The 27884-nt window shown below is 58.0% G+C and overlaps 10 protein-coding genes across 10 annotated transcripts; 5 read left to right on the top strand and 5 right to left on the bottom strand.

The window, feature by feature from the left end:
* Nucleotides 1–983: 983 nt before the first annotated feature.
* Nucleotides 984–2726, top strand: B0H64DRAFT_319790 (uncharacterized protein; the record flags this gene model as incomplete). Its single annotated transcript, XM_062800445.1, has 2 exons — nucleotides 984–2205; nucleotides 2302–2726. 2 exons carry the CDS (start codon nucleotides 984–986, stop codon nucleotides 2724–2726), a joined length of 1647 nt encoding a protein of 548 aa, XP_062661236.1.
* A 60-nt stretch (nucleotides 2727–2786) lies between these two features.
* B0H64DRAFT_392887 (uncharacterized protein) lies at nucleotides 2787–5060 on the bottom strand. Its single transcript, XM_062803596.1, has one exon. The coding sequence runs from the start codon at nucleotides 4767–4769 to the stop codon at nucleotides 3216–3218; it is 1554 nt and encodes a 517-aa protein (XP_062661235.1). The 5' UTR covers nucleotides 4770–5060; the 3' UTR covers nucleotides 2787–3215.
* A 1452-nt stretch (nucleotides 5061–6512) lies between these two features.
* Nucleotides 6513–8197, top strand: B0H64DRAFT_320002 (uncharacterized protein; the record flags this gene model as incomplete). Its single annotated transcript, XM_062800448.1, has 3 exons — nucleotides 6513–6833; nucleotides 6910–6971; nucleotides 7033–8197. 3 exons carry the CDS (start codon nucleotides 6513–6515, stop codon nucleotides 8195–8197), a joined length of 1548 nt encoding a protein of 515 aa, XP_062661234.1.
* Nucleotides 8198–8492: 295 nt separating this feature from the next.
* Nucleotides 8493–10887, bottom strand: B0H64DRAFT_130342 (Alpha/Beta hydrolase protein). The gene has a single exon (XM_062798112.1). It carries the CDS (start codon nucleotides 10713–10715, stop codon nucleotides 8616–8618), a length of 2100 nt encoding a protein of 699 aa, XP_062661233.1. The 5' UTR covers nucleotides 10716–10887; the 3' UTR covers nucleotides 8493–8615.
* Nucleotides 10888–12206: 1319 nt separating this feature from the next.
* B0H64DRAFT_357766 (uncharacterized protein) lies at nucleotides 12207–14769 on the bottom strand (the record flags this gene model as incomplete). The annotated part of the gene is made up of 3 exons (XM_062801627.1): nucleotides 14188–14769; nucleotides 13269–13996; nucleotides 12207–13112 (listed from the first exon to the last, which is right to left on the bottom strand). Exons 1-3 carry the CDS (start codon nucleotides 14483–14485, stop codon nucleotides 12207–12209), a joined length of 1932 nt encoding a protein of 643 aa, XP_062661232.1. The 5' UTR covers nucleotides 14486–14769.
* A 395-nt stretch (nucleotides 14770–15164) lies between these two features.
* On the bottom strand, nucleotides 15165–16012 carry B0H64DRAFT_130322 (DASH complex subunit Dad2-domain-containing protein). Its single transcript, XM_062798111.1, has 3 exons — nucleotides 15709–16012; nucleotides 15585–15644; nucleotides 15165–15530 (listed from the first exon to the last, which is right to left on the bottom strand). The coding sequence occupies exons 1-3, from the start codon at nucleotides 15923–15925 to the stop codon at nucleotides 15391–15393; spliced, it is 417 nt and encodes a 138-aa protein (XP_062661231.1). The 5' UTR covers nucleotides 15926–16012; the 3' UTR covers nucleotides 15165–15390.
* Nucleotides 16013–16148: 136 nt separating this feature from the next.
* B0H64DRAFT_357765 (uncharacterized protein) lies at nucleotides 16149–18970 on the top strand. Its single transcript, XM_062801626.1, has 3 exons — nucleotides 16149–16328; nucleotides 16400–16841; nucleotides 16894–18970. The coding sequence occupies exons 1-3, from the start codon at nucleotides 16277–16279 to the stop codon at nucleotides 18671–18673; spliced, it is 2274 nt and encodes a 757-aa protein (XP_062661230.1). The 5' UTR covers nucleotides 16149–16276; the 3' UTR covers nucleotides 18674–18970.
* A 392-nt stretch (nucleotides 18971–19362) lies between these two features.
* B0H64DRAFT_130313 (Metallo-dependent phosphatase-like protein) lies at nucleotides 19363–20416 on the bottom strand. Its single transcript, XM_062798110.1, has 3 exons — nucleotides 20201–20416; nucleotides 19654–20091; nucleotides 19363–19581 (listed from the first exon to the last, which is right to left on the bottom strand). Exons 1-3 carry the CDS (start codon nucleotides 20267–20269, stop codon nucleotides 19459–19461), a joined length of 630 nt encoding a protein of 209 aa, XP_062661229.1. The 5' UTR covers nucleotides 20270–20416; the 3' UTR covers nucleotides 19363–19458.
* Nucleotides 20417–21091: 675 nt separating this feature from the next.
* B0H64DRAFT_392871 (pyridoxal phosphate-dependent transferase) lies at nucleotides 21092–22929 on the top strand. The gene is made up of 4 exons (XM_062803595.1): nucleotides 21092–21600; nucleotides 21671–22296; nucleotides 22343–22701; nucleotides 22762–22929. The coding sequence occupies exons 1-4, from the start codon at nucleotides 21260–21262 to the stop codon at nucleotides 22843–22845; spliced, it is 1410 nt and encodes a 469-aa protein (XP_062661228.1). The 5' UTR covers nucleotides 21092–21259; the 3' UTR covers nucleotides 22846–22929.
* A 47-nt stretch (nucleotides 22930–22976) lies between these two features.
* On the top strand, nucleotides 22977–27386 carry B0H64DRAFT_392870 (CRM1 C terminal-domain-containing protein). The gene is made up of 11 exons (XM_062803594.1): nucleotides 22977–23475; nucleotides 23560–23589; nucleotides 23652–23724; nucleotides 23781–23852; nucleotides 23911–24632; nucleotides 24692–25457; nucleotides 25511–25981; nucleotides 26038–26267; nucleotides 26321–26468; nucleotides 26522–26942; nucleotides 27009–27386. The coding sequence occupies exons 1-11, from the start codon at nucleotides 23410–23412 to the stop codon at nucleotides 27244–27246; spliced, it is 3237 nt and encodes a 1078-aa protein (XP_062661227.1). The 5' UTR covers nucleotides 22977–23409; the 3' UTR covers nucleotides 27247–27386.
* The last annotated feature ends 498 nt before the right edge of the window (nucleotides 27387–27884 follow it).

Below are 27884 nucleotides of genomic sequence, written 5' to 3'. Positions count from 1 at the left end.
ATGACCATATTTACTCCGTAATGAGCGGTGAATCCACATGGGCATCGTCAGCGTGATCCGGTCGGCTGGATAGAAAAGCCACGAAACGTGGGTTGCACAGGACGCGGATTGTGCCGGGAGAGAAATTTGACATTTTGGTACGAAAATAGGTCAAAACGAAACTGATCTGCGGAGCCGGGGCCAACCCGGTGCTCGACGGCGGGACGGATCCCGGCTGGGACGGAACAATAGGATGCGATAAAGGAGCGGAAAAGAGGGATTGTGGGGAGGAAGAAAATAAATGCTAAAAAACTAGCAAACGCCATTTGCGGAGCATCATGCGAATAGGTTTTGTTGCGAGCCGTGGTGCCGTGTTCGGTCTCACGACAACCTATGGAGTGAAAGTTGCCCGGAGTTCACGGAGTTCGTCCCAATCCCTGCGAAAGTCTTGAACACATGAACGCCAGGGCACGCTAAAACGGCGCTATCCGAGCCACGCACGGACATGTTTCCACTGGCAGAGTTCGGTCGCCCGAAGTCGGCCTAAAAATAGACAACAAATTCAACTCAATTGACAAGTTTGGGATCGTCCCGAGATCTTGGCCCGACACAGCAGCCACCTCCGAATTACCCCAGAAGATGAGCCTGTAAACAAAACATCAAAATTGGCCCGGCGATGCCCTGGATGACACGTTGACGCGTCCACTTACCTGGCAATCGACCGCAGCAGAATGGATCCCTCACCCAGCAAAAAGGCGCCACGGCGGCGCGACGACCGGGTTCTGCTCCATTTTGTACAGCCTCCCTCCCCAGACGACGACTGAGGACTCTCCGTCTGACACGGCGATCTTTCTGCTTTTTCTTCCTAGGACCTGGACTGCTTCTATGCGCAGTGTGTCGAGAACCGCCAGCCATCCCTCCGCGCAGTGCCCCTCGGCATCAAACAGAAGGGCATCCTCGCCACGTGCAACTACGTGGCCCGCCGCCATGGTGTCAAGAAGCTGATGCCCATCGCTCAGGCTAAAAAGATCTGTCCGGACCTTGTGTTGGCTGATGGCGAGGATCTGTCTCCTTTCCGCGACGTGTCCAAGCGTTTGCACGCTCTGCTCCGGTCTTACTCGTGGAACGGCAAGGTCGAGCGACTGGGGCTCGATGAGGTATTCCTGGATGTCACCGACCTTGTCTCGTACAATGTCGCACTCTTGAACAGAAGCTCCCTGAGTCAGTCCTATTTTTGTCTCTCTCGGTCAGACCCGGAGATTGGATTCGAGTATGATGCCACGGCCTTTGCTGGATGCGTGCTCGGCGGCGATGGCGTCCAGTCCTACGAGAACGTTCTGTACATGCGGCTTTTGGTTGCGTCCCATCTTGCCAGATATCTCAGGTTGAAGATCGAGGGGGAAGGCTACACAAGCGCCTGTGGGATATCCACCAACAAGCTGCTCGCGAAATTAGTTGGTGACAAGAACAAGCCGCGGAACCAGACAGTGCTCCTTGCCCTCCGCCAAGAAGATGTTCTCTCCTTCATGGACGAGCACGGCCTCCGTAAGGTCCCCGGGATCGGCTCCAAGACGACCCGCGTGCTGGAAGGCTTCGTCCTCGGCAAGGAGCCGGAGCCAGATACGCACACGATGGAGTGTTCGACCACCGTAGGCCAGGTCCGCACCCACCCCGACATCTGCCCGGCAACCCTCTCCCGGATCCTCTCCAGCCCGGGCTCCGAGAAAAGCCTCGGGACTAAAGTCTGGACCCTGCTCCACGGCGTAGACGACACCGACGTCAAACCGGCCCGCGACATCCCCACCCAGATCAGCATCGAGGACTCCTACCGCGGGCTCAACCACCCGTCCGAGATCCACCGCGAGCTACTCGCCATCACCACCTCCCTGCTCCGGCGCATGCACGCGGACCTGCTCGCGGAGGAGGACGATGAGCCTACTCACCCCACCACCGCACGCAGGTGGCTAGCGCGCCCGAAAACGATCCGCCTCTCCACGCGCCCCTATACCAGCCCGCAGGACGACAAGCCCTACAACTGGGCGCGGCAGTCACGCAGCTGCCCGCTGCCATCCTTTGTCTTCCATACCACCAGCAGCGTAACAACAACAAGCCCTGCGGACCTCGAGCGCACCGCCTCGCGCCTCGTCGCCGAGACCCTGCTGCCGCTCTTCCACAAGATAAATTCCCCACCCGTTCCTCCCGCGGCTCCCTCACCTCCCATACCTAGTGCTCTCACTCCTTTCTCTCCCCCTAATCTTCGCCCTGAACCTGACCCTACCAACCCCAATACTGAACCCGGCTCTAACCCCAGCGCGGGGAAAGTTACCACCACCGCCGCCGTCGGAGGGTGGAATATCGGCTTAATGAACGTCTGCGTGACCAACATGTCCGGCGACATAGGCGGCAGCAGCGGCGGGGATATCGGGGCCATGTTCCGGCGGCAGGAGGGGGTGTTGCGGGAATTTACCGTGTATGATACCGCTGAAGGCGGGGATAGGAGCGTGGAAGAGGGTGGTGCCAGTGGCGATGATGACCATCATGAGGGTAGTCATGAGGGTGGCGAAGAGAAGGGAGTAGGGGCAGAGGGGTTGGTGGAGATGGAGACGGAGGCAGAGGTGGACGACGCATGGGACAATGACGAAGCACCGGACGACCAGGATGCCGCGCTGTGTCCGCTCTGTGAGCGGCTGGTTCCGCGCTTTGCCGTGTTGGCGCACGAACGGTACCACAGCCTAGGGGACGCTTGAGGACAGTGATACCTGCTGCGAGGTTGAGTATGTAATGGTAATGATATCTTGATATGACGTTGTTGCCTTGGGTATAAAACCTCCGTGTAGGGATGTAACGTAAAAACACTTCTGCCATCCTCCTGGGAATCCATGTTCAAAACCAGGAGCCGACACCCGCCCAAAATAAATAGACAACCACATCAGCCCAGAGACAGAACCGTAAAGGTCGTCGACAACAATATGTACATAGCGTAAGATAATAACAACAAGTAAAGCTATGCTTGTGTTGAAAAGCCAAGAACCGATACAGACATAAACCCTGATTTTACACCGAGGCACTAGCGCCAGCCTCCCATGGTAGGTAGGTAGTTCTCCCGGTCGCTGCCCATGACCCAAGCCAAACCCAAACAAAAAGTCACGTAGATGGACCCAACCACAACGCCCCGCCCATACCCGAAATATCACAACTTCTAGCAGCAGCAGCAGCACCGCCAACAACGAAAGGTCCTACCCAGCAGCCGAGCGCGCAGCAGCCACATCCCCGCCATTCCGCTCGACCGCAAAGCTCAGCAACCTCTCCAGCTCGCGGTTCCCCTCCTGCGCCTTCTCGATCCAGTCGACCATGCGGCACAGGCCGTCGGAGCGGCTGAGGGCGTTCATGGTGAGCTCGGGCACGAGGGCGGCGAGGCGGCCGTAGCCGCCCTTGATGAGCTGGCGGCGCTTCTTCTCGCTGTCGACGTGGTTGAGCCGCCGCTGCTCCTCGGTGAGCACCGTGCGCGGCGACTTCTTGCGCGCGCCGCGCTTGCCGGCCCCCGCGTTCCCTCCTCCCGACTTGCGCGGCCGCCTGCTGGGCGCGGCCGCCGAGGCTGATTCCCCGCCGCTGAGCTCGGGTATTGTTGCGGGGATGCCGTGTCCGAGCCCGCTGTTTATTGTGGTCGCGGTCGATCGTCGTCGCGGTGGTTCGGGGGTTGTTGGGCTGGCAGCCATGGCTAGGGCGCCCGTCTTGCTGGTTTTCCTCCGCCTCGCTGGTGGTTCTTCGGGTGTCGGCGGGATGTGAGGGATGGTCCTGCGCCGGTTTAGGACGAGTAACGAGTTCCCCGCAGCCATGCTCGGGGATGGCGGCGCCCATGCGGTGGGACTGGCGGCTCTGGTGGGCCCGGCGCTGTGGTTCGGTTCTAGGCAGTTTAGATATGCCAACTGGCCGGCCGCAAGAGCCTCGGTGGTTTCGTTTGCCGAGGCTGGTACAAAGTTGGACGTGGTGAAATTTGGATCCGACCCGAATCGTACATCGAACGGCGAAGGCTGGCTCTCTTTAAAGTGCTGGCCGAACAGCCCTGTGTCGATGGGCTCGTTATAGCGCCTCTGTTGGAGTGTTTGTTGGGTGGATTGTTGGGTGGATCGGAGCTGCTCGGGTTGGATATGGCCGGGCTGGGTTTGGCTGGTTGGGGACGTGTGCGTCTCAAGGGCTAAAGCCTGGTGGTCGGGGAATAGGCTCATGCTGTAGGGGCCGGTGTTGCCGCCTACGAGGGTAGCTGCGGCGGCAACATCGTCCGGCGTTGGCGGGGCGTCAAAAAAGCCCCGCGGGAACCGTGGCGTTGCTACTGAGGTGGAGAATCCGAAACCGATATTGGTCGACCCTTGAGGCTGGTGCTGCTGCAAGGTGGAATGGGTAGCCCCGAGACTCGTATGGCCGAAATTTTGAAGCCGGCGGGGTTGCTGGAGCGATTCCTGTAACGGCTCTTGTAGGTTGGAGGTGCCCGCTTCTTCAAGGTTCGGTTGACCGGCGAAGTCGACGATGCCGAACATCTTGGTGAACATGTTGTCGTCGGGCTCTCCTAGTGTGACCTGGTGGGCCACGACGTTGGCGGGAGGCATCATCCAATCGGCCGTGTAAACACCCCCGAGTCCCTCTACTGTGGCCATGTTGGTCACATCTTTTGGGGGGTAGAGTGAGTTGAAGAAGTTGTTGAGATATTGATGATCGCGATTGTCAAGGAGTTCGGTGCTACCTAAGACTGGTGAATCTTCTCTCTTTGGATGTTGAAGTGTTTGATAGCTCATGTTCTGCCCGTGCGCAAACAACAGTGGTAGCTTGCAGGCACGGTGCGATCATTGAGCGCTTGGTGGGTAGGGAGGCGTGCGAGAGTAGACAATATTTAGACGTCGTCAGTTTAGGGTGGGTAGGTAGTTTAGAGTCGAGGTCGAAAGCGGAGTGTGGGATGGGAAAGTCGGGTGAAGAAAGGCTTTGTTCTGGTCTTCGAGGTTGTCAAGAAGTTGGAATGGGACAGGGGCCAAGGGTGCTCAGGGTCTGCTGTGGGGGTGGTCCAGCCCACCGAGTTATCGAGGGTGCGGGGGATCCATTTGTGATTGGGTTTCGAATTTCCTGGGGACGAGGGCCAGCGGGGAATTTTTGCGTACTCCAACAAGTGTCATGTGCATTGCGAAAATTCACAGGGCAAGTCAGGCATTTACAAGGTCCATCGCCGGATACATGTTATGCCTACGGGCATTCTTCAAAGTAAATGTGATATATCTGCGGACTGTAAATGTATCTGGAGAAGGAAGTTTTGGCTCCTCCGTACCTATGCAGTTATGCGGTAGCAGCTGGCCCACTGCTTTGGTGAGGTTCGGTCGGTGTTGGGGAATTGTCACATGCGCTGATTTTTGCTGCACCATTCGAAACACCCCGCACCAGATGGAGGTTAGGCAGGTACCACTGCCCCACCGCCGAGCAGCGCGAGGGCATCCTGGGGCCCAGTGACACGCAAACTTCCCTGTGCTTCCCCGGTGATGTAATCATGGCCCAGTTCCAGATTCTTGCACGTTTGGCATCCATCTTGGGTAGGTTGTTAACGAATAACTAACCTGCAAGATACGATGATCGATGATCGACGAGATTGTTCGATCTTGAAAGGCTGCTTGGCAACTTGGGTTTCGATTCCTGCGTCGTACTCGCAAGATGCCTGGAAGGAGATGGCCAGGTGCCCTCCCTTTTTCGGAAGACATTAGGTACATATCGACATCAAGGAGGTCACGTATGCATATCCATCCTATGTAGGAAGCTGCAGCATTGCATCGGGTCAAATAGGGTTGTCAACCACACGACCTGTTCCGAGCCGTCGTCAGCCGCATCGATGCCGAGACAATAGGGTACATCCATCTGTGGAGGACTTTGGCAGATCTGGGGAAGTGCTCCAAAGCACCGCACCTTACCCGTGGACTTGGTAGAGTCCAGATTACCGAAATGGCGGCCGGACCCGTCGGTGCAACATTATCCATAGGTGCTCCCGAGACTACGGTTCGCGATCTCGTGTCTTGCGGCTCAGTTGGCTCTCGCTTGGGATGGGACGGGACGAGAAACAATCGGGCACGAGGGTTCAGAACAGCCCGCCCCTGTTCGCTCAAATTGCATGCATTGCGGGGAGATGGGGCTGGGACCAGGGTCTCGGGTTGTCCTTTTATTATGTACTCGGATGGGGCACAGGTTCCGAGGTTAACTGCAGCTTCTTGATTTGTGGCGTCCTCAACAAAGTTACTTCGCACCTTCCGTCTTTGATGGCCTGGGACCTTGCGTTTACCAATCTTTAGCATAAGATCGGCATCCGTTTCTTGAGTCAAAGCCCTGGAATGGTGACAGCAACACTGCATAGTTACATGGATGGGTTGCTCTTTCAATGTCCAAAGCCGGAGCTAGTGTACATTCCATTGGTCGCTTAGTCTAACTGGCACCGAAGCGCGCCGAGGTAATCACATATCGGCCCCTTTATTCGTACCCATCCCACATCATCAACCATCACATATTTCATGGCTGCATCAACCCTCTCATCACGGCGGAGGTGGGACAGCGGGATCCCCCCGATTCTCCGGCCCCTGATACGCGCCTACTTGTTTGGGTATGGATATGCAGTTGGCCCTCGACTACTCACCCTTTTGCTACAACACGCCGCCCGATACCGACGCCGTAACAAGCGGACGACGACGGCACACGAGCCACAGACGGAAACACCGACAAAACGGCATGAGCCTTTTCTGGCAGCTGTCCGGCGTATTTTACTAGTACCTCTCGACAAGCAGAGTTTCCCTACCTTCTGCGCCGCTCTTATTGGCGGTACCACAATTTTCGAGGTATGTCCCTACTTGGGAATCACCCCCTTGATGACGCCTGCAGCGCACTGACTCGAGCAAACCCCGTGTTTTCTAGCTTTCTTTAAGATCTCTATTCGAACGCCATGCCGGGAGTATCCCTGACCTTGTTCGAAGAAGGTGACACGACACCCTTGTCAGCCTCCTTGCTGCTGCATTGCTAACCAAACTCAATTACTAGGCTCTCGCGGTGGGTGGCCTCCTTTATCGCAGCCTGGATGAGTCTAAGGCTCTTGCAGTCCAAGCAAACCCCCAGCTTCACAGCTGTTACGGCAGCAGAGCCTGGACCGGATGGACGTCCCCAAACCGTCGAGTATGCAGGACGCACCCTGGACCTAACCCTCTTCGCGTTTACCCGCGCGCTGGATGTTGTGGTCGGCGAGCTATGGCACCGGCGGCGCACTCGCCGCGTAGCCGCGGGGCAGTGGACAGCACTGGAGCGTACCATCTCCCGCTTCGCCGACCCGGCCGTCTTCGCCCTGTCTAGCGGGCTGGTCATGTGGACGTGGTTCTACCACCCACCACGACTGCCGGCCGCCTACAACAAGTGGATATCGACCGCCGCCGCCGTGGACCCGCGCCTCATCGAGGCCCTCCGCCGCTGCCGCGACCGCACCCTTCTATACGGCCGCGACACAGGCCAAGCCAGCCTCCTCGGCACCATGTGCGACGACTACGGCATGCCCGCCGTCTGGGGCGACCCCGCCGTTTCGGTTCCCTTCCCCTGCGAGCTGGTCCACATGGGCTGCGGGCCCTCGTGCGAATGGCACGCCCTGTCGCGTTTCGCCCGCTCCTTCCGCTGGGCCATGACCTCGTACCTACCCCTCTCCCTCGCCCTTGCCATACGCGGCGGCGGCCGCGGCAGCAGCAGCAGCCACAAGAGCCGCAAAGCCGCCCTCCTCGCCATCCTGCGCCGTGCCACCGTCTCAGCATCCCGCTCGTCCGCCTTCCTCGCCGCCTTCATCACGCTCTTCTACTACGGCGTGTGCCTCGCGCGCACGCGCATCGGCCCACACCTCTTGGGCGGTAAGAAGAACGACCCCACCACCACCACCACCACCATGCGCCAGACCATCGACGGCGGGGTGTGCGTCGGCACGGGCTGCGTGCTGTGCGGCTGGAGCATTCTGCTCGAGAAGGCCGGCCGCCGCAAGGACATGGCGCTGTTTGTGGCGCCCCGCGCCCTGGCCACGCTCTTCCCGCGCCGTTATGCCATTGACAAGCAGTGGCGCGAGACGCTGGCCTTCGCGGCCAGCACGGCCGTGGTGATGACGTGTTTTGCGGAGAATCCGCGCAGGGTGAGGGGGATGATGGGGGGTGTGTTGGGGTCGGTTTTTAGGGGGTGAATGTGAAGTGAGTGTGTGTGTAGAGAGGGTGTAATGGTAATAATCATAGATTTATTTGTAGGGGTGGGTGGGCTGTTTGTTGTTGTACGAGGGGTTGTAGAAGGTGCATACATATAGGCTTGTGTAGAGATAGCATGGAGCATTGCAGCGTTGGCGGCATTGGGAGGGCTCATGTACAAGTAATCACAAAATTCGATTCATCGGGAGTGGACCGTAAATGGTTAGACACACGGATAATGGTCAACATAGGACGAGTTGTAACCCAAAAGAAATGGAGTCTATTCTTCCATCTAACACGCTTCAGGCTTCCCTCCCCAGTTTTCAAAGCACAAACAACAATAACTCCCAACTCCAACCGGCGCTTGGTATCCTGCACCATCATCTCTTCAAAAAACGGCAAACAGAAACCAAAAATAATCTACAGCTTAGCAGGCCCAGTGACGGTCTTCCCCGCCCACTCCCTCTTCCCCAGCCCCTGGCTCAGCCCAATCCTCTCCCACCAGAACCGGCACGCCTCCCTCTCCAGCTCCGTCATCTCCACCACCTTAGCCGGCGTCCCCTCGCGCCACCCCCCGCCCATCTCATCATTGCCCTCCCCAAACACCATGATCTTCCCGGCGCCGCCCGCACCCTCCGCACCCTCCGCACCGTCCACACTCCCACCACCACCAAGCGGCGAGACGAACGCCGGCCACGCCACCCCATCACCACCACCACCACCACCACCACCCTTCTTCCCATCGTCCGGACTGGCGATGGCGCTAGCGACAAAGCGCGCCCAGCGGCCGTGCATGGCATCGGCGACGGCGCGCATGCCGGGCCGGCCGTGCATCTCGTACATGTCGTGGGCGGCGGCGATGGCCTCGTCGCCGTGGTTGGCCGCGTCGTGGTCGGCGGTGGCCGCGTAGCGGTAGACGTAGACGTTCCCACCGCCAACCCCAACCTCGCCATCGTCGCCGAGGGCCGCCGACATGTAGTGGGCGGTCTGCAGCACGGGGCAGATGTAGGCGTAGTGGGCGTAGGCGGCGTCGAGGCGGGCCCACTGGCGGCCGGCGCCCTGCGGCACGAGGCGGTAGGGGCTGTTGGGTTGGGTGACCGGGTCCGGGTAGAGGGTCTCGAGCTTGTCGAGGTCGGCCGGGGTGAGGGAGGGGATGAGGGTCTGGAAGAAGGCGCGGAACTCGGCGGTGGTGTTGGCGTCGGCGGGGACGAAGAGGGTGCCCTCGTTCGTGTTGAAGCCCGTGATGATGGGGATGCGGAGGTGGGCGCCGGCGACCCAGGAGCTGATGGGGAGGTCGGGGATGAGGGGCGCTGTGGGGGTGGGTGTGAGGTCGTTGTTGATCTGGCTCGAGTTGGCCAGGGTGTTGGTGCCGTCGATTACGGGCTGGAAGGGCCACGTCACGCTGTCACAGTACATGTCCCAGACGGCCTGGGAGGCGCGGATGATGGTGGTGATGGGGAGGTTGCGTAGGTAGGTGAATATCTCGGATTCCGGGACGCCTGCGGCGCCGGCGGCGATAAGGAATTCGCGGAACTGGACGAGGTGGCGCGGATGGGTAGGGTAGAAGACGGCGCGAGCGGTGGTGGCGCCAGATTCGAGAATGGCCTTGTTAAACGGGGGTTTGGTCGAAGAGCGGCCATAGTACATGATGTGGTGACCAATCGAGTGTGCGCCTGCGCTGAGGCCCATGATGGTCACGTTCTCGGGGTCGCCGCCGAAGGCCTCGATGTTGTCCTGGACCCAGCCCAACAGCATCTGCTGGTCCCGCAGCCCCAGGTTCAGCAGCCCTTCCCGGGCGGTCACATCCGACGGCAGGAAGCCCAGCGCGCCGACACGGTAGTTGAAGTTGACAGCTACCATGGGTGCGTCAGCCCAGGCGACGAAGCTGGCCATGTTCCGCTCGGTCCCGTGGCCCTTGTTGAAACCGCCGCCGTGGACATAGACCACGACGGGTAAGTGCGGTCTCTTTTTTGCGCCGGGCTCCGTGATGTCGTACCCATCCTTATCGACGAGCCCGGCGGGCCGGTAGATGTTGGAGTTGAGACAGTTCTCGCTCATATTACGAGCTATCATCCCCTCGGCCGGGCATATCTTTCCCCATGCTACGGCGCCGAAGGTCTCTGTGGACTCCGGCAGCGGCTGGGGCGGGCGGAAGCGGTTCTGGCCGCCCGTGTCCTGAGCATAAGGCACACCGCGGAAGGCCTCGACCGCCTTGGGAAAGCGATACGAGGCCAGCAGCGTGGTGCCGACATACGTCCCCTGGCGGAGGACGACGGCGGGGCGAGTGGCGGTAGAGCCGGGTGATGTTGGTGAGGTGGTCATGGTGGTTGATGGGTCAGTCGTCGTCCCCGATTTATCCTTGTTCACGTCCAGCGGTGAACTCGACAGTCGACCATGCCCATACCCGTAGCCGTTGAGGTAGAACCACAGCAGCACCAGCACAGCAACGACGGAGAGCCACCACCAGGCGAACATTGTGCGGCGGGAGGCCCGGCGCTTTATCTGGGCCACGCAACCCATTGATGCGAAGAGCCGGAGGGAGGCGCCCCCCCAAGAGCCGGGATTGGCCGTCCTTGTCACCACCCTGTCTTGTCCACGGTCAGAGCTCCCAGTGCTCCAAAGATCCACCGGAATTGCGGAGAGATCTTGGCGCGTCTCAGTCTGCTTGCCCGGCTATAATCTGCCGTCCGTGTGCCATAGTTATTGAGTCGGGGCGTACTCCAGTGTCGCAATGAGGAGTCGGAAAGGTCAGCGGCTGGCTGACGGTATCCGACAGGTTGTGAGAAAGGGAAGACAATCGGAGAACAGCGGAAAACTGCGGAAGAGAGCGCGAAAGAAAAGATGACGCGGTGGGTACAGCATATATTAGGGGCAAGCACGGAGGCGGATTGATGGACGGTGTTCCTCTGGAATCCTTATCCTCCAAAATGGTTCGTTGGGATGTCGGGTAAGGTCTGCACACAGGTCGGGCAATTTGGGCAATTTGGGGGCCAAAGAAAAGGGAGAGAGAGTCGCACGTGCATCAATTGATACCGAACACGCGGGGAGCAGCATCGGGCTGGTTAAACAAAACATGGCTGCGGATATCACAACTCGACTTGTAAATTTCCGGAGACGGGTGGACGGGCCCCATGTTGCAGTTCCACAGTTTTTGTGCAGGTCCACGTTTTCGCGGGTTGGACTGCCCGCCGGAGTGTCGGAGAAGCGAGACTCGGCAAAATGAATCTTACCCTAACCCTACCTATAATGTTCTGAGAGAGTGGGAGAGACAAGAAGAGTGAGCAGAACATAGAGGTCAGAGACTAACATGCTTCAATTCCTCAAGCCACCTAGTCTGGTGACGCCAGAGAAGCCGGCTGCCTAATAAACAAATAAACAAACAATAACAGTGTCTCAACGACAGGGTAACTAACACTAAACTCCTGCCCAACCCGGATCCTATAGTTGACGAGGGCGCCATAACCCGGCGCATACGGAGTACACGCCCCGGATCTAACTCCCCCGTCCAAATAAATAACAAAATGCCAAACGGCCAGGAAGGAAGAAAACGCATAACCTACCAAACAGACAAACTCCGCAAACACAGTCGCCATGCAGCGCCCCAGTCCACTCTGTCAGAGCACACCATCCCAAAAGCCACCCCATGACCTCGAGGTAGGTAGGTAGGTAGGTATGTCGGTGCGTTGGCTGAGGGTTGTGATTTCGACGGAGGATATTGTGGACCTCCGTCGAAACGGTCACAATCCCATGGCAGCTCAAGACCAAGACCATCAACACTCCCAACCCACAAACAGCCGCCGTCCATTGCCATCAGCTAGCACCGCTCAACCGCCAAGCCCAAGCCCAACTCCAATGACCTCCCACAAAGGTACCTCCCCATCGCCGACCACAATCAACCCAAGTCAAGTCAACTCAACTCCAATCAACCCAACTCCAGTCAACCCAACCCAACTCAACCGAACCCATTCACCTCACCTCAACCCAACTCAAGTCAAGTCAGACCAAGTAAACTCATCCCCTCCCCGCAACACCCTCCACCCCCACAGCACCCACACCCACCTCCTCCACCCCCCCCTCCTCCCTCACCATCCGCCTCCTCCTCTCCTCCCCCTCCCTCTTAACCCTCTGCTTCTCCGCCCACAACCTGCTCAACTCCCGACTGCGCTCAGCCGCCTGCTCGCGGGCCTCACGCGCGGCCCTCTCGCGCTCCTTCTTCTCGCGCTCGCGGTCCGCCGCGTACGAGTTGTCGCGCGCAAACACCTCCTTGCCCCGCAGCTTCTGCTGCGCCGCCTCGCCCGCGCTGACCTTGCTGCTGCGCGAGTGGACGCTAGCCGTCGAGGTCGACGCCGCGCGCGTGAGGCTTGTTGTTGTTGATGTTGTGCCGGTGGAGAGGTGCGGCTCGGGGTTGCGGCCGCGGGTTGGGAGTGTGGCGGAGGTGGTGGCGGAGGTGGGGGTGGTTGTTGTTGTTGTAGTGTTAGTTTTGGAGGGGCGGGTGTTGGCTGAGGTGGAAGACGAGGCGAAGAGGGTCGACTGGCGCTTCTTGGCCACGGGCGTGACCGTCGTCGTGCCCGAGTCCGCCGAGCTGTCGGTCCCCCGCGTCTTGAGCCGCGCCAGGCTGGCGAGCGTTTCGCGCGGTACCGAGTTGGGCACGAGGCTGCCGCGGATCGGCCGGGCCTTAAACTCGCGCCGCTTGCGTTCCTCCTCTTCCTGGGCGCGGAGCTTGGCCTCGCGCGCCTCGCGCTTCTTACGGGAGATGGCCTCGCCGGGAAGTTCAAAGGTCGACTGGGTGGGTGGCTTGGCCGACTTGAAGTGCGGCTTCGAAGGCGAGTAGGCAGCCGCCAGGGCGGCGGCTTGCTCTGGTGAGATTTGTTGTGACATGCGCTGCTCGCGCTGCTCCTTGAGGCGACGGGCCACGGCCTCGCCGGGAAGTTCAAAGGTCGACTGGGTGGGTGGCTTGGCCGACTTGAAGTGCGGCTTCGAGGGCGAGTAGGCAGCCGCCAGGGCGGCGGCTTGCTCTGGCGAGATTTGCTGCGACATGCGCTGCTCGCGTTGTTCCTTGAGGCGCCGGGCCACGGCCTCGCCGGGTAGTTCGAAGGTCGACGTTGTCGGAGCTCTGCTAGACTTCGCAAGCGGCTTCGGTGGGAGGAGGCTTGTGGGTCGGGCCACCTTTCGTGCGGACGAGGCGGTCGCCTGTTCACCATCCCCGGTCGATGTCGGCTTGCGCACCGAAGCGCTGCGCTCCACAGTCTTGCTGCGGGCAGAGGCCGGTGCCCGGACCGAGGTGGCTCGCTTTAGCGGTGTCGACTGCGCGCTCGCGGCCTTGAATTGAGGCGTGGCACCCTCAGGGGAAAGCATGCGCTCAAGGCGGGCGACCTGGGTGAGGGCTTCGATCTCGTCTTCGAGCTGGTCTAGGGCCTCGACCGAATCCTCGATCCGCGACAGTGGCCGGGAGCGGTCACCGTCGAGATCGGCGCCAATTTCGTTGACCTCCACGATCAGCCCTGGGCTCTTGGGCACATCCAGATGTTCGTAGTGGCGCCCGGTCATGGACGCATCTCCTAGGCGGAGCTGATCTGCAGCTGCTACTTCCATCGTATCAAACACAGGCGCCCCGGCGACGATGAACTCTTCCTCGGCTTTGATGCGGGTGGCTAATAAGGTATACACGTTAGTCGACTTGCCGCCTTCGGGCGCCGCACCGCACTGCGATCCGCGGTTGACAAGGTTGCATCCAAAGTACAGCGTCTTTTCGCCCCGGCGCAGCTCCGCGTCGTCGTGAGAATCGCCGCGCGGTCTGCGCCCTGTGGCGGCAGTTTTGACAGGAATTGAAAGTAGCCACTCGAACTGACCTTCCTGGTGCCTCGACAGTTGCTCCTTGGTGCTGGGAAGTTGCTGGCTAGCCAAGGCAAGCGGATTGTTGTTCTCAAAGTCTAGAACCCCCTCAACGTCAGCGCATAGCGCAATAGGTTTGCGACTCAACACGGTTGCATACCTTCTGTGTGGGACTTGTCGCAAGGAGTATCCTTGGTGTTGGGCGCTGCCGATGAAACTCGGGGAGCAGCTTCCACCACGGGGCGCGATACGTTCTCCTTGTCGCTATTATTGATGTGGAGATTGTCCAGCCGACGAGCGAGTGACTCAATACTGGTCCTGCGTCTGACGTTCTGGATATTGTTGAGCGGAAGTTCGCCAAGAGCCGATGTGGTAGTGTCGCAAGGGGTGTCTTTGTGGGAGTGGTCGTCGTGGATGTCAAGCTCGACGCACGGCCGAGGTCGCAAAGTGGTTGCCATGTCTCTTAAATACTACCACCGGAAGCCCCCGAAATAAGCCCAGTCTGGCCAGGTGCTTCGTCTCGCCGATGGCTCCGTGGATGTGGGGGACCGGGGGGGATTGAAATGCAATTTCGCGAGAACAAACACGGGATTGGTCAATGCCGGGAATGAGGGGTGTTTGATCCCCAGGCTGGACGGCTTTGAGATCTGGGGGATATCTGATCAGAAAAAGAAGCTCGGTCGCGATGACGATCAATGATGCTTGTTAGCAATTGGATGCGTGAAGCAGATACACAATATGTGTGGGAAGCATCGGGACAACAACCGAGGTGGCGGATTGGGGGGGTAATAAGAGGGTTGCATTGTTTACTTTCCCGCGGTCCCGGCCAAGAAGGCATCGCCTGCCATCGCCCGCGCAACTTCCGCGGCAACCAAACTGCATTGCTGTCTCACCTTCTCGGCCGCCACTGAGTGAGACCAAGCCTCCGTCCTTGTTTCCTCCCAGCTTGTCCGATCCCTCCACTTTTCGTTCCAGAAGCAAGAAAGTACTGTCGACTTCGATGCGGCTTCCCGAACGTTTCTCCCAAAACGCGTGAGGCGGCTAATTTGCTACGCCGGACAAAATTGCTGGCCAAGGAACGCGACGCGATGACTTTGGTGCCCTACCCCGCGTTAGAGGGGGAGGCACAGCATGCGCTGCCGGGAAAATGAGGGCATCCTCAACATCCTTCCAATCTAAACTGTTTTGAGTAGAGTTCCCCTCGTGGGAAGTTAACACTGGATTGGAGATGCCATTGTGCTGTGCGGTAGCGACTGGAGAGTCTCTGCTTCTGGCCATTCTGGCTGACTTGTGAATCCCGTCAAGTATTCATGTAGGATGGGATGTGTTTCGTGGCTTTCGTGGCTGCAAGCACGGTGATGCATCATCCTGATTTATCCTCGGCCGCTCCTTCTGCGTGTGCCTGAAGCGCGGGAGCATGCTCCGTCGGAATCCGAACAAGCGTCTGTGGGAGAGGTGTCTCCTCGCCATCTCGAGGTTCACTGGTGGGCTTGGGGAGTTTGGCTGCTTCAATTTAGCCAAACTCGCGATTTTAGGTGACTGGAGAGAAAGACTTACCCGATGCCATGTTGATTGCCCTCAGCACATTATGCCAGTTGCTCAACACCAAAGCGATGGCTAAGGTAGACAAGCGGTCAGCAGGCAACACAGTAGCAACGGCAACAGTTCCGGCTCAACACACCCTCTGTCCCATCAGAAAGCGTGGCGAGCTTCTGCTCCAAAGCTTCCATCTGAGTGGCAGCCTCCGCACTGAGATGGCGTAGTTCTTTGAGATTCTCGAGCTCGGCCTTTTTCTCGTTGACCCGTGCCACCAGCGCAGGAGACTGGCCCCCGGCGTTTGCGGATAGCGACGGTTGCCGCATGTGAGATGCCAGTGGCCTTGACGGAAATCCAGACATTTTGCGTAAGTTTTGTTACATGTGCCCCGGAAGAGTTGAATCAAGAGCAATCGTTTCGTGAGTGACCGACACTTTGGAAATGTCTTGGCCGGAAGCGGACTGGCCGCAGAGCATGGTGGGGCACGGTGGAGTGGTGGTGAAGCTCGGATAAACGCGCTAGGCCGCTTTAGGGAGCAATGTCAACATTGAGCTGAAATTGTCCCGAGACTTCATCAACCGCGTCGTTGCATCATCACCACATCGCCCGCACGACCACGTCACCCCATCGAAAAATTGAAACCCAACCGCCTGCCACGCCTTATATATCCGCAAACGATCTCCTTCCTGTGTATTTCCATGCCATCATGAACAATGGCGCGACTCAACGAAGCATCCGTGCCCGCCGACAGTCATCTCGAGATACGTGCGTGCACTCCTCACCCACCGCTCCCTGACGGAGAGTTGGCAATTTTGAGGCTGACTTGCGCTTTACAGTACGTAGGAAGTTTTTACGCCAAAATCGTGACATTGCAAAAATCAACTCGGACCAATCGCAAAAGATCAGGCGACTCGAGAACGACTGCGCGCGTTTGCTGTCCGAGAATCTTGACCTCCGCGGCCAGATTCTACGACTGGAGAAGCAAGTCGAGGATAACAGTGCACAAAGGATAGCCGATCATGCCCTCGAGGTCAAGGAAAAGTTGGAAACGCAGCTGTCCCAGTTCACGGCTTTGCTAGGGAGCCTGGGGGTAGAGCCGCCCGCCAAGAGACGTGCTTCGGAAGACCGGATGCTCTCAAATGCCCGGCAAAGTATGGTTAGAAGCCCACCGCAGAGGAGGCGGCGGAATACGTCGATAGACTCAGAGACACTCGCCGAGATGGAGGGGAGACTGCCCCCGATATACGAAAACAAGACGTACCAGCGGGCTACCATGAAGTACGTTGCGCTCCATTGTTAGGAGGTTGGGGGTAGACTAACTTGTGTTCAGTGGCGACGAGATCCTCGCTTTATGCGCTGCTGCGGATGACATCAACGACTCGCCCGACTTAGGCCCGCCGCCTATTTCGCAATACGTCGAGGAAGAGCCTGTAAAGCATTCGCCCGCGAGACCAACCGAGACATATGTGCCCGAAAGCCCAAGGAGGTTGCTGGAAATATCATCGCCTCCAAAACTCGACTACAACCGGCAACCATCCAGAAGCCCCGAACCGAGGATAGAAGCGGAGGCAATCGTGATCCCGGATAGCCCAACCAAAGACGCAACTCCTGCAAAGAAATCTCCGCCAGAGCCGGCGCCGCAGCCAGTTAGGGTTGGCGCTAAGCGGAAATACGGCGACGAAAACGGAACTGCCCAGAGCACCATGCCACTGGCTGGCCAAGAGAATACCGCCCTTACTGAGAAGAGTTTCCCTACCCGTGCCGGCTCGAAGAGGAGGAGTCTCGCCGAGCTGGCGAGTGCCAAGCCGGAGAAGAAGAGCGCAAAGCTGCCACTTTCGGCCAAGAGGACGCCGCTTGCTGCGAAGAGCACGAACGAGAACGTATCGTCGCCTCGGAAAGTGATGAAGGCAGCGGCACCAAAAAAGGGGGCTAAGAAGGAGCAAGCTCCGCTTCCGGTCGATTCGGCCATGGTCGACGAACCCAACGCGACGAGACCGCCGGTCGAGATTGTGATTCCCGCCGATCACGCCTTGCTCGAGTCCGTGACCGCTCTGCCCTCAGCAACCCCGAGTTCTCCGACCACGCCGCGTCGGTCTGCACCGGAAGAGACGCTTCATGATACACCCCCGCCCGCCGATATATCCTCGACTGGTGAGACGATTCGCCCGAGCCGCCGTGCTAGGGCTGCTGTCAGCTACGCAGAGCCAAACCTACGAGACAAGATGCGGCGGCCGACCAAGGAGCTCTTCGATGCCGTCACTGGAGAAGGCAAGTATGCTCATCGGACCTCCACGAAGGCGGACGATCCCCACTTGGCTCTGCCATCTGCCACGAAGATAAAGCTAGAGCCGGGCAGCTCTGCTAGCAGTAGCAAGAAGATCATCTCTGTTTGTGATCCAACACCACCAGCTCAGCAACAAGCCCTTCTGAGTCCGCTGGCGCAAAAGGACGCGTTCTCGGAGACGTTACCTGACACGGTTGTCACGGAGAGGCGGAAGCGGCCGTCTGCGGTTGGCAGTGGTCGGGAATCTCTTGCGGCTTTGGGGCGGTCAGATGGCTCAAGTAGGGAACCGAGTCCAGCAGCCACCGCACAACCCGAAGCACCCACACAAACGAACAGCAACCGCCTGAAGAATAGCCTCGCCAGAACTCGGAACGACAACCCCGCGCCGCCGCCTCCACCTACCGCAGCAGGAGATATCTACGACTTCACCGCCTCCTCGCCTGCTACCTCTTCCAACCACCCCACACCCGACACAAGCAGCGAACTGAAACCCGCCCCTTCTCATTCTTCCACCACCACGGGCTCGAGAGCAAGAACGACCCGGAAATCCTCCGTAGCCGCCGCCGCCGCCCTCCGCGAACTACTCGACGAAGAGGAACACGACACCCGATCCAACCCGCCGCCCCCCAAGTCACGGTCTGCGCTTGCCGCGAGGAAGAGGGCGTCAATGCTCGCGCCGAAACGGAGTTCCATGCTAGAGAGCTTGGAGGATAGTTCCGGTCTGTCGGCGGCCGATGCTGATACTAGCGGTACTTCGACCGAGGGGGATGATGCCGTGAGTCGGAGAGAGGGGAGGGTTTCTAGGAGGAGGAGTATGATGTTATGATTTTTTTGTGTTTCTGTTTCTCATCCTTCGGGGTGGGGGTTGTGGGTGATGATGATGGGGCCTGCACAGCGTTTGGCGTTCTTTTGTTCGGTTGGATGGACTTTGGGGTTGGGGGGGGACGAGATATGGCACGGCTGGCTACCTACCGAGGTAGCTGGACTGTGTGGGTGTTTGGTTTGGGTCTTGTTTGATTGAAGATGGGGTTTAGGGTAGAAGTTGCTCGCCGGAGCTGCTGCTCTTCTAGTTTGGGCGGTTGATGATTCGATACCACCTTGTTAATCATACCGATGAATGTTGTCTTGTTCTGTACTTTGCCTGGCAGTGGTACAACCTCCGTTCTCAATCATCAGGCAAGAAATGCAAATAATACGTATCGCAGAATGACTTAATAGCGAAGAGTTGACGGTTTATTTCCCAATTAACTCAGTCCGCACGAGGAACGTCCGCCGCGGCGACTCTTTACCCTTGCTCACGAACACCCCAGTGCAGGGAGACTCGCGGCAAACGGTACGGTCCCTCCCGCCCTTCGCCGCGAACGTATCAGATGCTCCTATCGCCGATATGGCACGCCATCCCGATCCGTAGGATGTCATTCGTACCGGACCGTCGTCTCTATTGATACCCTATTCCCCAGGAAGTCCTAGCGCTTCGCACACCAAACACACCCCCCACCCCCCTTCGCCCTGCCGGTTCTGTCTCTCCCGACGCTCGTCGTTCAGATGCCCTCGATAGGAATATCGTCGGCCACCTCTCCGTTGCAATCATACCGCCCTTGCCCGCATTTATCATGGCGCCCCTGTCGGCTCGACCGGCTTGGTGTACGTAACCTTCTCGACAGCCACATTCTCGGCCCCATTCTCCCCTTTCCTCAACTGGTAAACGTATAGAGTCAACGAAATCCCTTGTACCTATCCATCATCCCCCCGGTTAGCAACCACCAAACAAACACAACCCTCCCTCCCCAAGCAAGGGGGACTTACATCCATCAAGCAAAAGCTCGGCACCACCTCCTCCGCATCCCCCTTGACCTCCCCACCGCCACCAGCCACCCAATCCGTCGTCATCGCCCCGGTCGCACTCCCCGGATTCACAAAAAACTTATCCATATACTCGAAGCACTCAAAGCGGTGGGTACCACCGCTCCAGCAGAGGACATCCACATCAAGACGATGGGCCTCAGCCAACAATACATCAGGTTCGTCGCTGACGAGCGTGAAGCCCTCGAGGAAGCCGACGCGCACCGAGCCGTGCGTCACCACCTGGGTCAGCGGCAGGCCGGCCGCCTCCACGTCGGTCCGCCCCCGCACCAGCTTCAGGTCCGCCGCGATGCTGCGCAGGTAGTCGTACGTCGCCCGGTCGGTTAGGTTGCCCAGGCAGAGCGTTTGTGCGATCTTGCCGGGGGAGAGGAGTTTCTTGAACTGTTTGTTGGGGAGGGTGGGGGGTTAGTAGGTGGGTGCGATGGATGGATGGGTGGAATGGGTGGAGGGGGGAGGGAAGGGAAGGGGGGGGGTGTGAGCCTGCGCGTACCTTTTGGGGGATGTCGAGCGCGCGGTCGGGTATGTGCAGGTCGCCGATTACTAGGATCAGGAACGCCATTGTCGAAGTGGTTGTTTGTTGTCGCGAAGCTGACCGGAAAACGGGGGTAGTCGGCTGAGGAGTTGGCTAGGGGAGGGCCGGCTTGTGAGGTAATTGGGAGAGATCTGTTGTGGTGTGTGGCTCGGGGATACGTTCGTCGTGTGCGGCCGTGATCGTGGGGCGTGGCCGATTGGGGAGCTGGTTCGAATGCGCTGGGCAGCGATGTTGAGCTGGGGTCGCGATGACGACGGTTCGGATGGAGCTTCACCAGAGCTTCCCTTACCAGGGGAAACAAGAGTCAACTAAGGGTTAGGGTTTACTCCATCTCGGCCGTGCACATAAACCACTGCGGTCGGAGTCAAAGCTAACGTTCCATCACATCTCGAGTGGGGCTTCAATACTTTGAGTGATGTTTTCCGTGTCTGCGTACTTCGAAGCTCTGGGGCTTTCACCGTCAACTCTCTATCTAGTGCAGAACACGGTGCAACGGCGCACATCGGTACTCTCGAGCTTGTGCCGGGTTGACGATTCACGGCTGCGGGGTGTATTCCCCGCTCTTGGCAACCGGCGACGGAGACCGGCAACACCGGCCGGACGGGCCCGGCCTGAGGACAAGCAAAGGGGGTTGCTACAAATCTGCGAGTTAAACCCGTGAAGGGACCACTGGTCTGGAACGCGGCAGAAGTCATCCATGCCCCGCCGACTCTGGTGTCACGGTGTGTCTGGCCATTGGAGTTACGGGCATTCTCTAATCCTAAAAACCCCGCTACCCGCCCTTAGTAATAAATGCCGGTGCGTCCGTTTGCCGATTGCTAAGTTCCGAATTCATGCAACTCCGTTGAATGAGGCCAATTGAAATCCTGACAACAAAAGTTGAAGTGAGAAATTACTTGGCAATATTTGCATGCATAAGGAAGTTACCCGTAAGGTCACTAACTATACTTTACCTTTTGTGCTTTCGCAGTGCAGCCCAAGGCAGCTTTACAAGTACAGTGGGGATTTCGTGCATCCATGGTCTTGCTACCCGAGGTATTCAAGTTGGCGCAGACTCCGCGCTCGTTGTTCAGACGACTAATAGCACCGGCCTCGATGCCCCGCCAAAACCCGCCGGACAATCCCCCCGCCCGGCTATCACTCATCTCAAGGCATCTCGCCCCCGTGTATCCGATCAATACCCCCTACACCGTCGAACGCCTCCCGGACACCATCGACACCTCCCTGCTACCCAAAATACAGGAACGCAAGCTCTCTACCTCGGCCAAAATGTCGTCCCAACCCGCACATCCCACGCTCCTAATCCCGGGCCCGATCGAATTCGATGATGCGGTGCTGCAGTCCATGAGTCACTACAGGTACGCCGTTAATAACTGCACTACCTATCGAGCGTGTGTAGAGCTCAGGGGCTGACGGAGGAATCCATAGCGAGAGCCATGTTGGTCCCGGCTTCGTCGCAACCTTTGGCGAGACGCTCTCGATGCTCCGCAAGCTCTTCCAAACCACGGACCCCTCCGCGCAACCCTTCGTTATCTCCGGCTCCGGCACTCTCGGCTGGGACCTCGTGGCCGCCAACCTGATCGAGCCCGGTGAGGACGTCCTCGTGCTCGGCACCGGCTACTTCAGCGACGGCTTTGCCGACTGCCTGCGGGTCTATGGCGCCAGTGTCACAGAGCTCAAGGCGCCCGTTGGCACCAAGCCGCAGCTGCCGGAGATCGAAAAGGCCCTGTCGGAGAAGCGGTACAAGGCCATCACCGTCACACACGTGGATACCTCTACCGGTGTCCTCAGCGAGCTCAAGGAGCTGTCAGCTCTCGTTCACAAGGTCTCGCCTGACACCCTCATCATCGTCGACGGCGTGTGCAGTGTGGCTTGTGAGGAGATCGACTTTGATGCCTGGGGCCTAGACGGCGTTGTCACGGCTAGCCAAAAGGCCATCGGCTGCCCGGCCGGTCTCTCTATCTCCATGTTCAGCGGTCGGGCGATGAAGGCCGTCCAGGCCCGGAAGACGCCCCCTGCCGCGTATTTCGCGTCCATGAAGAACTGGACACCAAGTAAGCCTTTCCGGTGCTGGTCCGGGAAATATGCTAACGGACACAGTCATGCAAAACTACGAGGCCAAGAAGCCCTCCTATTTCGCCACCCCGTCCCCGCAGCTCGTTCACGCCCTGCACACAGCGCTCAGCCAAATCCTAACCAAGCCCATTTCCGAGAGGTTTGCCGCCCACAAGGCAGGTTCCGACAAGATCAAGAAGGTCGTCACCGACCTCGGCCTGAAGCAAGTCGCCGGCAACCCCGACGAGCAGGCTCACGGCATGACGGCCATCTACCTCCCCGAGGGCGTCAAGGGTGCCGACCTCCTGCCTATCCTCGGTAAGAAGGGTGTGGTGTTTGCCGGTGGTATCCACAAGGAAATCGCTACCAAGTACATCCGGTTTGGGCACATGGGCGTTAGCTTGGTAAGTTATGTTCCTTTGTGGTCAGATTCTGAAAAGGGATATGCGCTGACAAATCGACAGCTCGATCCGAAGCGGACGGATGTTGACCACGCCCTGAAGTCTTTGGAGGAGGGCTTGGCTGAGTGCGGGTACAAGAAACCATAGAGGGTACATAATACAAGTGTAAATAGCCTAAACCCGGGCTCATAGACAATAAAGCTCTTTATAGCAACTACCGGAACGCGTAACGCAACATCTACGATGCAATTGTGTGTGATATCTTTCATGAGGGGGGAGCCTTTTGTTCTTCCCATCCCAGGGTTAGGGTGGCTCTTTGCAGGCTCACAGTGGACTTGGCAAAGCGGCACAGTGGAGTCGCGCTGGAGCTTCCCAAACGCCAGCACAACAGGCGCTGAAGGCGGGGTTGCAGCGACAATCGAGAGGCTGGTGGGGTTCGGCCTTTGGAGCTTTCGACCCGATCCTCAATCTCTTTTCCATGCTTCCGTCATTCCGCTCAGCCCTCTCTTTCAAGACCTTGACCGCCCTCCCGGACCCTGCGTACATACATACTTGCACTTTTTCCAAAAACCCCCGCATCAGAACGCAACTGACCTTCGTTCTGCATCACCCCTCAACACCAAATCTTAACTACCTCCTGCGCATTGGTCCGCACCCGCTCGCCAGCCTTTCCTTGGAGATTCGACCTACTACGTAACAAGGCGTGCGACCATGCCGGTCTCCATCGAGGAGTTGGACGCCACCGTTCGGGCCTTCTACGAGGGCCGCGGCGATCAGGTAAACATACACACACGAAAACCTGCTGAGGCCATTCAGCTTCTATGCGAACCCTGATGCTGACGACTCGTGTCATTGAAATAGCAAAAAGCTGCCCAGGCCGCTCTGAACCAGGCACGTTCTCGATCACCGCCCCGCCGAGCTGCCCAGCGATTTTAACTAACTGTTTGCTGCAGTTCAAAGAGGATCCCGATGCCTGGTTGATGGTGGATGATATTCTGTCGAGGGCGACGTACGAGCAAACCAAATGTTTGTCCCCCTCGGTCCGGCGCTGGGAGCATCGTGGAGTTGCTTACATGAAACAGTTCTGGGTTTGCAAGTCCTCGACAATGTGATTACGACAAGGTGGAAAGTCCTCCCACGGGACCAGTGTCAAGGTAGGTTTCCCGTATCCTCGGTGGTGTTGACGGCGGACGGGCGGCTGACACATACTAGGAATTCGCAACTTCGTCGTGCAATACATCCTGCAGTGCTCCAACAGCGAGGAGGCTCTCAAGACTCACCGCACTCTTCTAAACAAGCTCAACCTCGTCCTCGTCTCGGTTCTAAAGCAAGAATGGCCGCACAACTGGCCTACGTTCATCAACGAGATCATCTCCGCTTGCCACTCGAGTCTGTCCGTATGCGAGAACAACATGATCATCCTACGCCTGCTCTCCGAGGAGGTCTTCGACTACTCCGCCGAGCAGATGACGTCGACGAAAACGCGCAACCTGAAGACAACCATGTGCGCCGAGTTTTCCCAAATCTTCCAGCTCTGCCAGGAGATCCTCAACAGCGCCGACCAGCCAAGCCTCATCAAGGCCACCCTGGAGACCCTCTTGCGCTTCTGCAACTGGATTCCGTTGGGATACATCTTCGAGACACCGCTGATCGAGACGCTCCGGACAAGGTTTCTCGAGGTGCCAGAGTTCCGGAACATCACGCTGCAGTGCTTGACCGAGATTGGTGGCCTGCAAACAGGAGGCCCGGGCCAAATGAACACGTACGACGAGCAGCTGGTCAAGATGTTCACCGAGGTCTTGACATCCATTTCCAATATCATCCCCCTGGACATGGACCTCAAGACGACATATCCGCAAAGCAATTCCCGCGACCAGGAGTTTATCCAGAACTTGGCCCTATTTCTCTCCAACTTCTACGGCATGCATTTGCCGGTATGTTTCTGTGGCTCAAACACATATTTTCTAGCGGTACTGACTGACTGGCTCTGTAGCTCATTGAGAACCTACCGAACCGAGACTTCCTTACCCACGGTCACTTCTACCTTATCCGGATCTCCCAGATCGACGACCGCGAAATCTTCAAGATCTGCCTCGATTACTGGCTCAAACTTGTCCAAGAGCTGTACGAGGAGATGCAGTCGCTGCCCATTTCCGACATGACCTCGATGTCTCTGGGGGGAGTGATGGGTGGCGGCGGCGCACCAAACCCGGCTCTGCTCACTAACTACCCGCTCCGCAAGCACAAGTATAACGAGGTCTTGTCAAACCTGCGGGTGGTCATGATCGAGAAGATGGTCAGGCCGGAGGAAGTCCTGATTGTGGAGAACGAAGAGGGCGAGATCGTGCGCGAGTTCGTCAAGGAGACCGACACGGTTCAACTTTACAAGACGATTCGGGAATGCCTCGTCTACCTTACCCATCTGAATGTTATCGACACCGAGCAGATCATGACGGAGAAGCTGGCGCGGCAGGTGGACGGGTCCGAATGGTCGTGGCACAACTGCAACGTTCTCTGCTGGGCCATCGGTTCGATTTCCCTGGCCATGAACGAGGAGACAGAGAAGCGGTTCCTCGTCACCGTCATCAAAGACTTGCTCGGACTTACCGAGATGAAGCGCGGCAAGGACAACAAAGCCGTGGTGGCCAGCAACATTATGTATATTGTGGGACAATATCCGCGTTTCCTCAAGGCACATTGGAAGTTTTTGAAGACAGTTGTCAACAAGCTCTTCGAGTTCATGCACGAATCCCACGAAGGCGAGTCAATCCCTTTATTTCTGAAGAACGGTTGGCTTGCTAACACACACTAGGCGTCCAGGACATGGCCTGCGATACTTTCATCAAGATCGCCAAGCAGTGCAGGCGTCACTTCGTTGCGCTCCAACCTAGCGAGAACGAGCCGTTCATCGAGGAGATTATCCGCAATCTTGGTAAGATCACTTGCGATCTGACTCCTCAACAAGTTCACACGTTCTACGAGGCCTGTGGCTATATGGTGGCGGCTCAGGGGAATAGAAATCAACAGGAGCGGCTGCTGTCTGAGCTCATGGCCATCCCGAACGCGGCCTGGGATGAGATCATCAAGCAGGCGACCATGAACCCAGCCATCCTGCAGGACGCCGATACTATCAAGATCATTGGCAACATCATGAAGACCAATGTGTCGGCCTGCTCGTCTATCGGGCCCTACTTCTTCCCCCAGATCGGCCGCCTATACAACGACATGCTGCAGATGTATGCGGCAACCAGCCAGCTTATCTCTGAGGCGGTTGCCCGTGAAGGTTCGTGATTATCTTAGTAATGTCTCTCGGGTGTGTATGTGTGCTTACTGTCTTAGGCGAGGTTGCGACCAAGATGCCCAGGGTCCGCGGTCTGCGGACCATCAAGAAGGAGATCCTGAAGCTTGTCGAGACCTTTGTCGACAAGGCGGAGGATCTGCAGGCGGTTCGCACCCAGATGGTGCCTCAACTGCTCGACTCGGTGCTGGTTGATTACAGCCGCAACGTCGCTGGCGCTCGCGATGCCGAGGTCTTGAAGGCTATGACAGCTATGATCACCAAACTTTCGGTATGCTTCGATCAAGATGACTGTTCTAACAATAGCTGACACCTACAAACTAGGGCCTTATGGAGGACCAAGTACCCGTGATCATGGAGAACGTCTTCGAGTGCACTCTAGACATGATCAACAAGGACTTCTCCGAGTTCCCCGAGCATCGCGTCGAGTTCTTCAACCTTCTCCGGGCCATCAACCTTCACTGCTTCCCTGGTATGTTATTTCAGCTAGTCTTCTATTGGATCGAACTAACAAACAAATCGCAGCCCTCCTGAAGCTTGATAACCGGCAGTTCAAGTTCGTCATCGATTCTTGCCTGTGGGCGAGCAAGCACGACAACCGCGACGTCGAGACGGCCGGGCTGAACATGTGCCTGGAGCTGATCAACAACATCGCCGAGAAGACTGACGTGCAGACTTCGAATGCTTTCTTCAACCAGTTCTTCATCACGATCCTGCAGGATGTCTTCTTTGTCCTGACGGACCAGGACCACAGGGCCGGTTTCAAGACGCAGTCGATGCTGTTGATGCGGCTGTTCTACTTCATCCACCCCGCCGACGCGACGCAACCGAAGATCCAGGGGCCCATCTACCAGCCCGACCAGGCGCAGGCCGGCACGAGCAACCGCGAGTTCCTAGGCAACTTTGTTAGCACCCTATTGCAGAACGCGTTTGGCAATCTCACTCCGTAAGTCTTGGTTCCCCGGCGCAGGCACAACAACCAGGCAGTCATGATCTAATTCGTTTTCTTTAGCGCCCAAATCACGGCCTTTGCCGAGAGCCTCTTCACCCTCAACACGCAGTACGATAAGTTCCGACTGACGTTGCGCGACTTCCTCATCGCGCTCCGCGAGTTTGCCGGCGACAACGCGGAGCTGTACCAGGTCGAGAAGGAGCAGCAGGAGCGCGACGCCACGGCGGCCGACCGCGAGCGCCGGTCCAAGGTTGGCGGCCTACTCAAGCCGTCAGAACTCGAGGAGGACGAGCTTTGACTACTGGGCGAGGAGCTAAGGACGGAGTTTGCGCCCTCCCATGATGAGGTGGGGGAGGCGGCGGCGGGTGATGGTGGTGGTGGGGGCAGTGGTGACGGTTGGGAGTTTTACGGGTTGTGACATCTCCTTCTCGTCTCGGTGGCTTCGGCTCGTTCAAAAAAGGGGAGCTTGGTACTCAGATCAGATCAAGGTCCCGGGCCGCGGCTTATGGGGAGGAACGATGTGTTTTCTTTCTTTATTCTAGGGTGTTTATCTCGCGGACCCTTTGTAGTGATACCAATAGAAGAGGGTATAATCTCTGTATCTCTCTTGCCTCTTGGTTTGTGCTGACAGGGAACCTCTGTGCTTTCTGTGCTCGGTTGCTATGGACCTCCCTGTAAAAATGGGTATGGATGCGGCACAGTGTCTCTTGGGCGCGGGATACACAGTGCATAAATGCGCCTACTCCTACAGGGGCCCCTCGTTAGCGTTAGCGCCGGAAGCGCAAGGCTTCCCGCATCTGTCGCTGCAGCTCGGACACTGAAGAAGATGCACTGCTGCACCCCACAGCCCGACCTCCCGCAGCAACCAAACGGGTCAACATGCCGAGCGTTCGGGTGCACCCAGGTCGTGTTTTGGCGCGACCCAGCTCACGGATT

This window comes from Chaetomium fimeti (assembly GCF_033439085.1).
Source record: "Chaetomium fimeti strain CBS 168.71 chromosome Unknown B0H64scaffold_3, whole genome shotgun sequence".
NCBI classification, from domain to species: Eukaryota; Fungi; Ascomycota; class Sordariomycetes; order Sordariales; family Chaetomiaceae; genus Chaetomium; species Chaetomium fimeti.
The sequence above is the reverse complement of the archived record's forward strand: the minus strand, read 5'-3'. Positions and strand labels throughout refer to the sequence as shown.

Bases quoted from the DNA above. Each gene is read 5' to 3' on its own strand.
- B0H64DRAFT_392887 (XM_062803596.1), bottom strand. From the start codon at position 4,769: ATGAGCTATCAAACACTTCAACATCCAAAGAGAGAAGATTCACCAGTC.
- B0H64DRAFT_130342 (XM_062798112.1), bottom strand. From the start codon at position 10,715: ATGGGTTGCGTGGCCCAGATAAAGCGCCGGGCCTCCCGCCGCACAATG.
- B0H64DRAFT_130322 (XM_062798111.1), bottom strand. From the start codon at position 15,925: ATGTCTGGATTTCCGTCAAGGCCACTGGCATCTCACATGCGGCAACCG. The intron at 15,645-15,708 runs GTGTGTTGAGCC...TGTCTACCTTAG, and splicing joins GCTTTCTGATGGGACAGAGG to CCATCGCTTTGGTGTTGAGC. The intron at 15,531-15,584 runs GTAAGTCTTTCT...AAATTGAAGCAG, and splicing joins GGCAATCAACATGGCATCGG to CCAAACTCCCCAAGCCCACC.
- B0H64DRAFT_357765 (XM_062801626.1), top strand. From the start codon at position 16,277: ATGGCGCGACTCAACGAAGCATCCGTGCCCGCCGACAGTCATCTCGAG. The intron at 16,329-16,399 runs GTGCGTGCACTC...TGCGCTTTACAG, and splicing joins CGACAGTCATCTCGAGATAC to TACGTAGGAAGTTTTTACGC. The intron at 16,842-16,893 runs GTACGTTGCGCT...ACTTGTGTTCAG, and splicing joins TACCAGCGGGCTACCATGAA to TGGCGACGAGATCCTCGCTT.
- B0H64DRAFT_130313 (XM_062798110.1), bottom strand. From the start codon at position 20,269: ATGGCGTTCCTGATCCTAGTAATCGGCGACCTGCACATACCCGACCGC. The intron at 20,092-20,200 runs GTACGCGCAGGC...CCCAACAAACAG, and splicing joins CGCTCGACATCCCCCAAAAG to TTCAAGAAACTCCTCTCCCC. The intron at 19,582-19,653 runs GTAAGTCCCCCT...GATGATGGATAG, and splicing joins CGAGCTTTTGCTTGATGGAT to GTACAAGGGATTTCGTTGAC.
- B0H64DRAFT_392871 (XM_062803595.1), top strand. From the start codon at position 21,260: ATGGTCTTGCTACCCGAGGTATTCAAGTTGGCGCAGACTCCGCGCTCG. The intron at 22,297-22,342 runs GTAAGCCTTTCC...TAACGGACACAG, and splicing joins CATGAAGAACTGGACACCAA to TCATGCAAAACTACGAGGCC. The intron at 22,702-22,761 runs GTAAGTTATGTT...ACAAATCGACAG, and splicing joins GGCACATGGGCGTTAGCTTG to CTCGATCCGAAGCGGACGGA.
- B0H64DRAFT_392870 (XM_062803594.1), top strand. From the start codon at position 23,410: ATGCCGGTCTCCATCGAGGAGTTGGACGCCACCGTTCGGGCCTTCTAC. The intron at 23,853-23,910 runs GTAGGTTTCCCG...GACACATACTAG, and splicing joins CCCACGGGACCAGTGTCAAG to GAATTCGCAACTTCGTCGTG. The intron at 26,268-26,320 runs GTATGCTTCGAT...CCTACAAACTAG, and splicing joins CTATGATCACCAAACTTTCG to GGCCTTATGGAGGACCAAGT.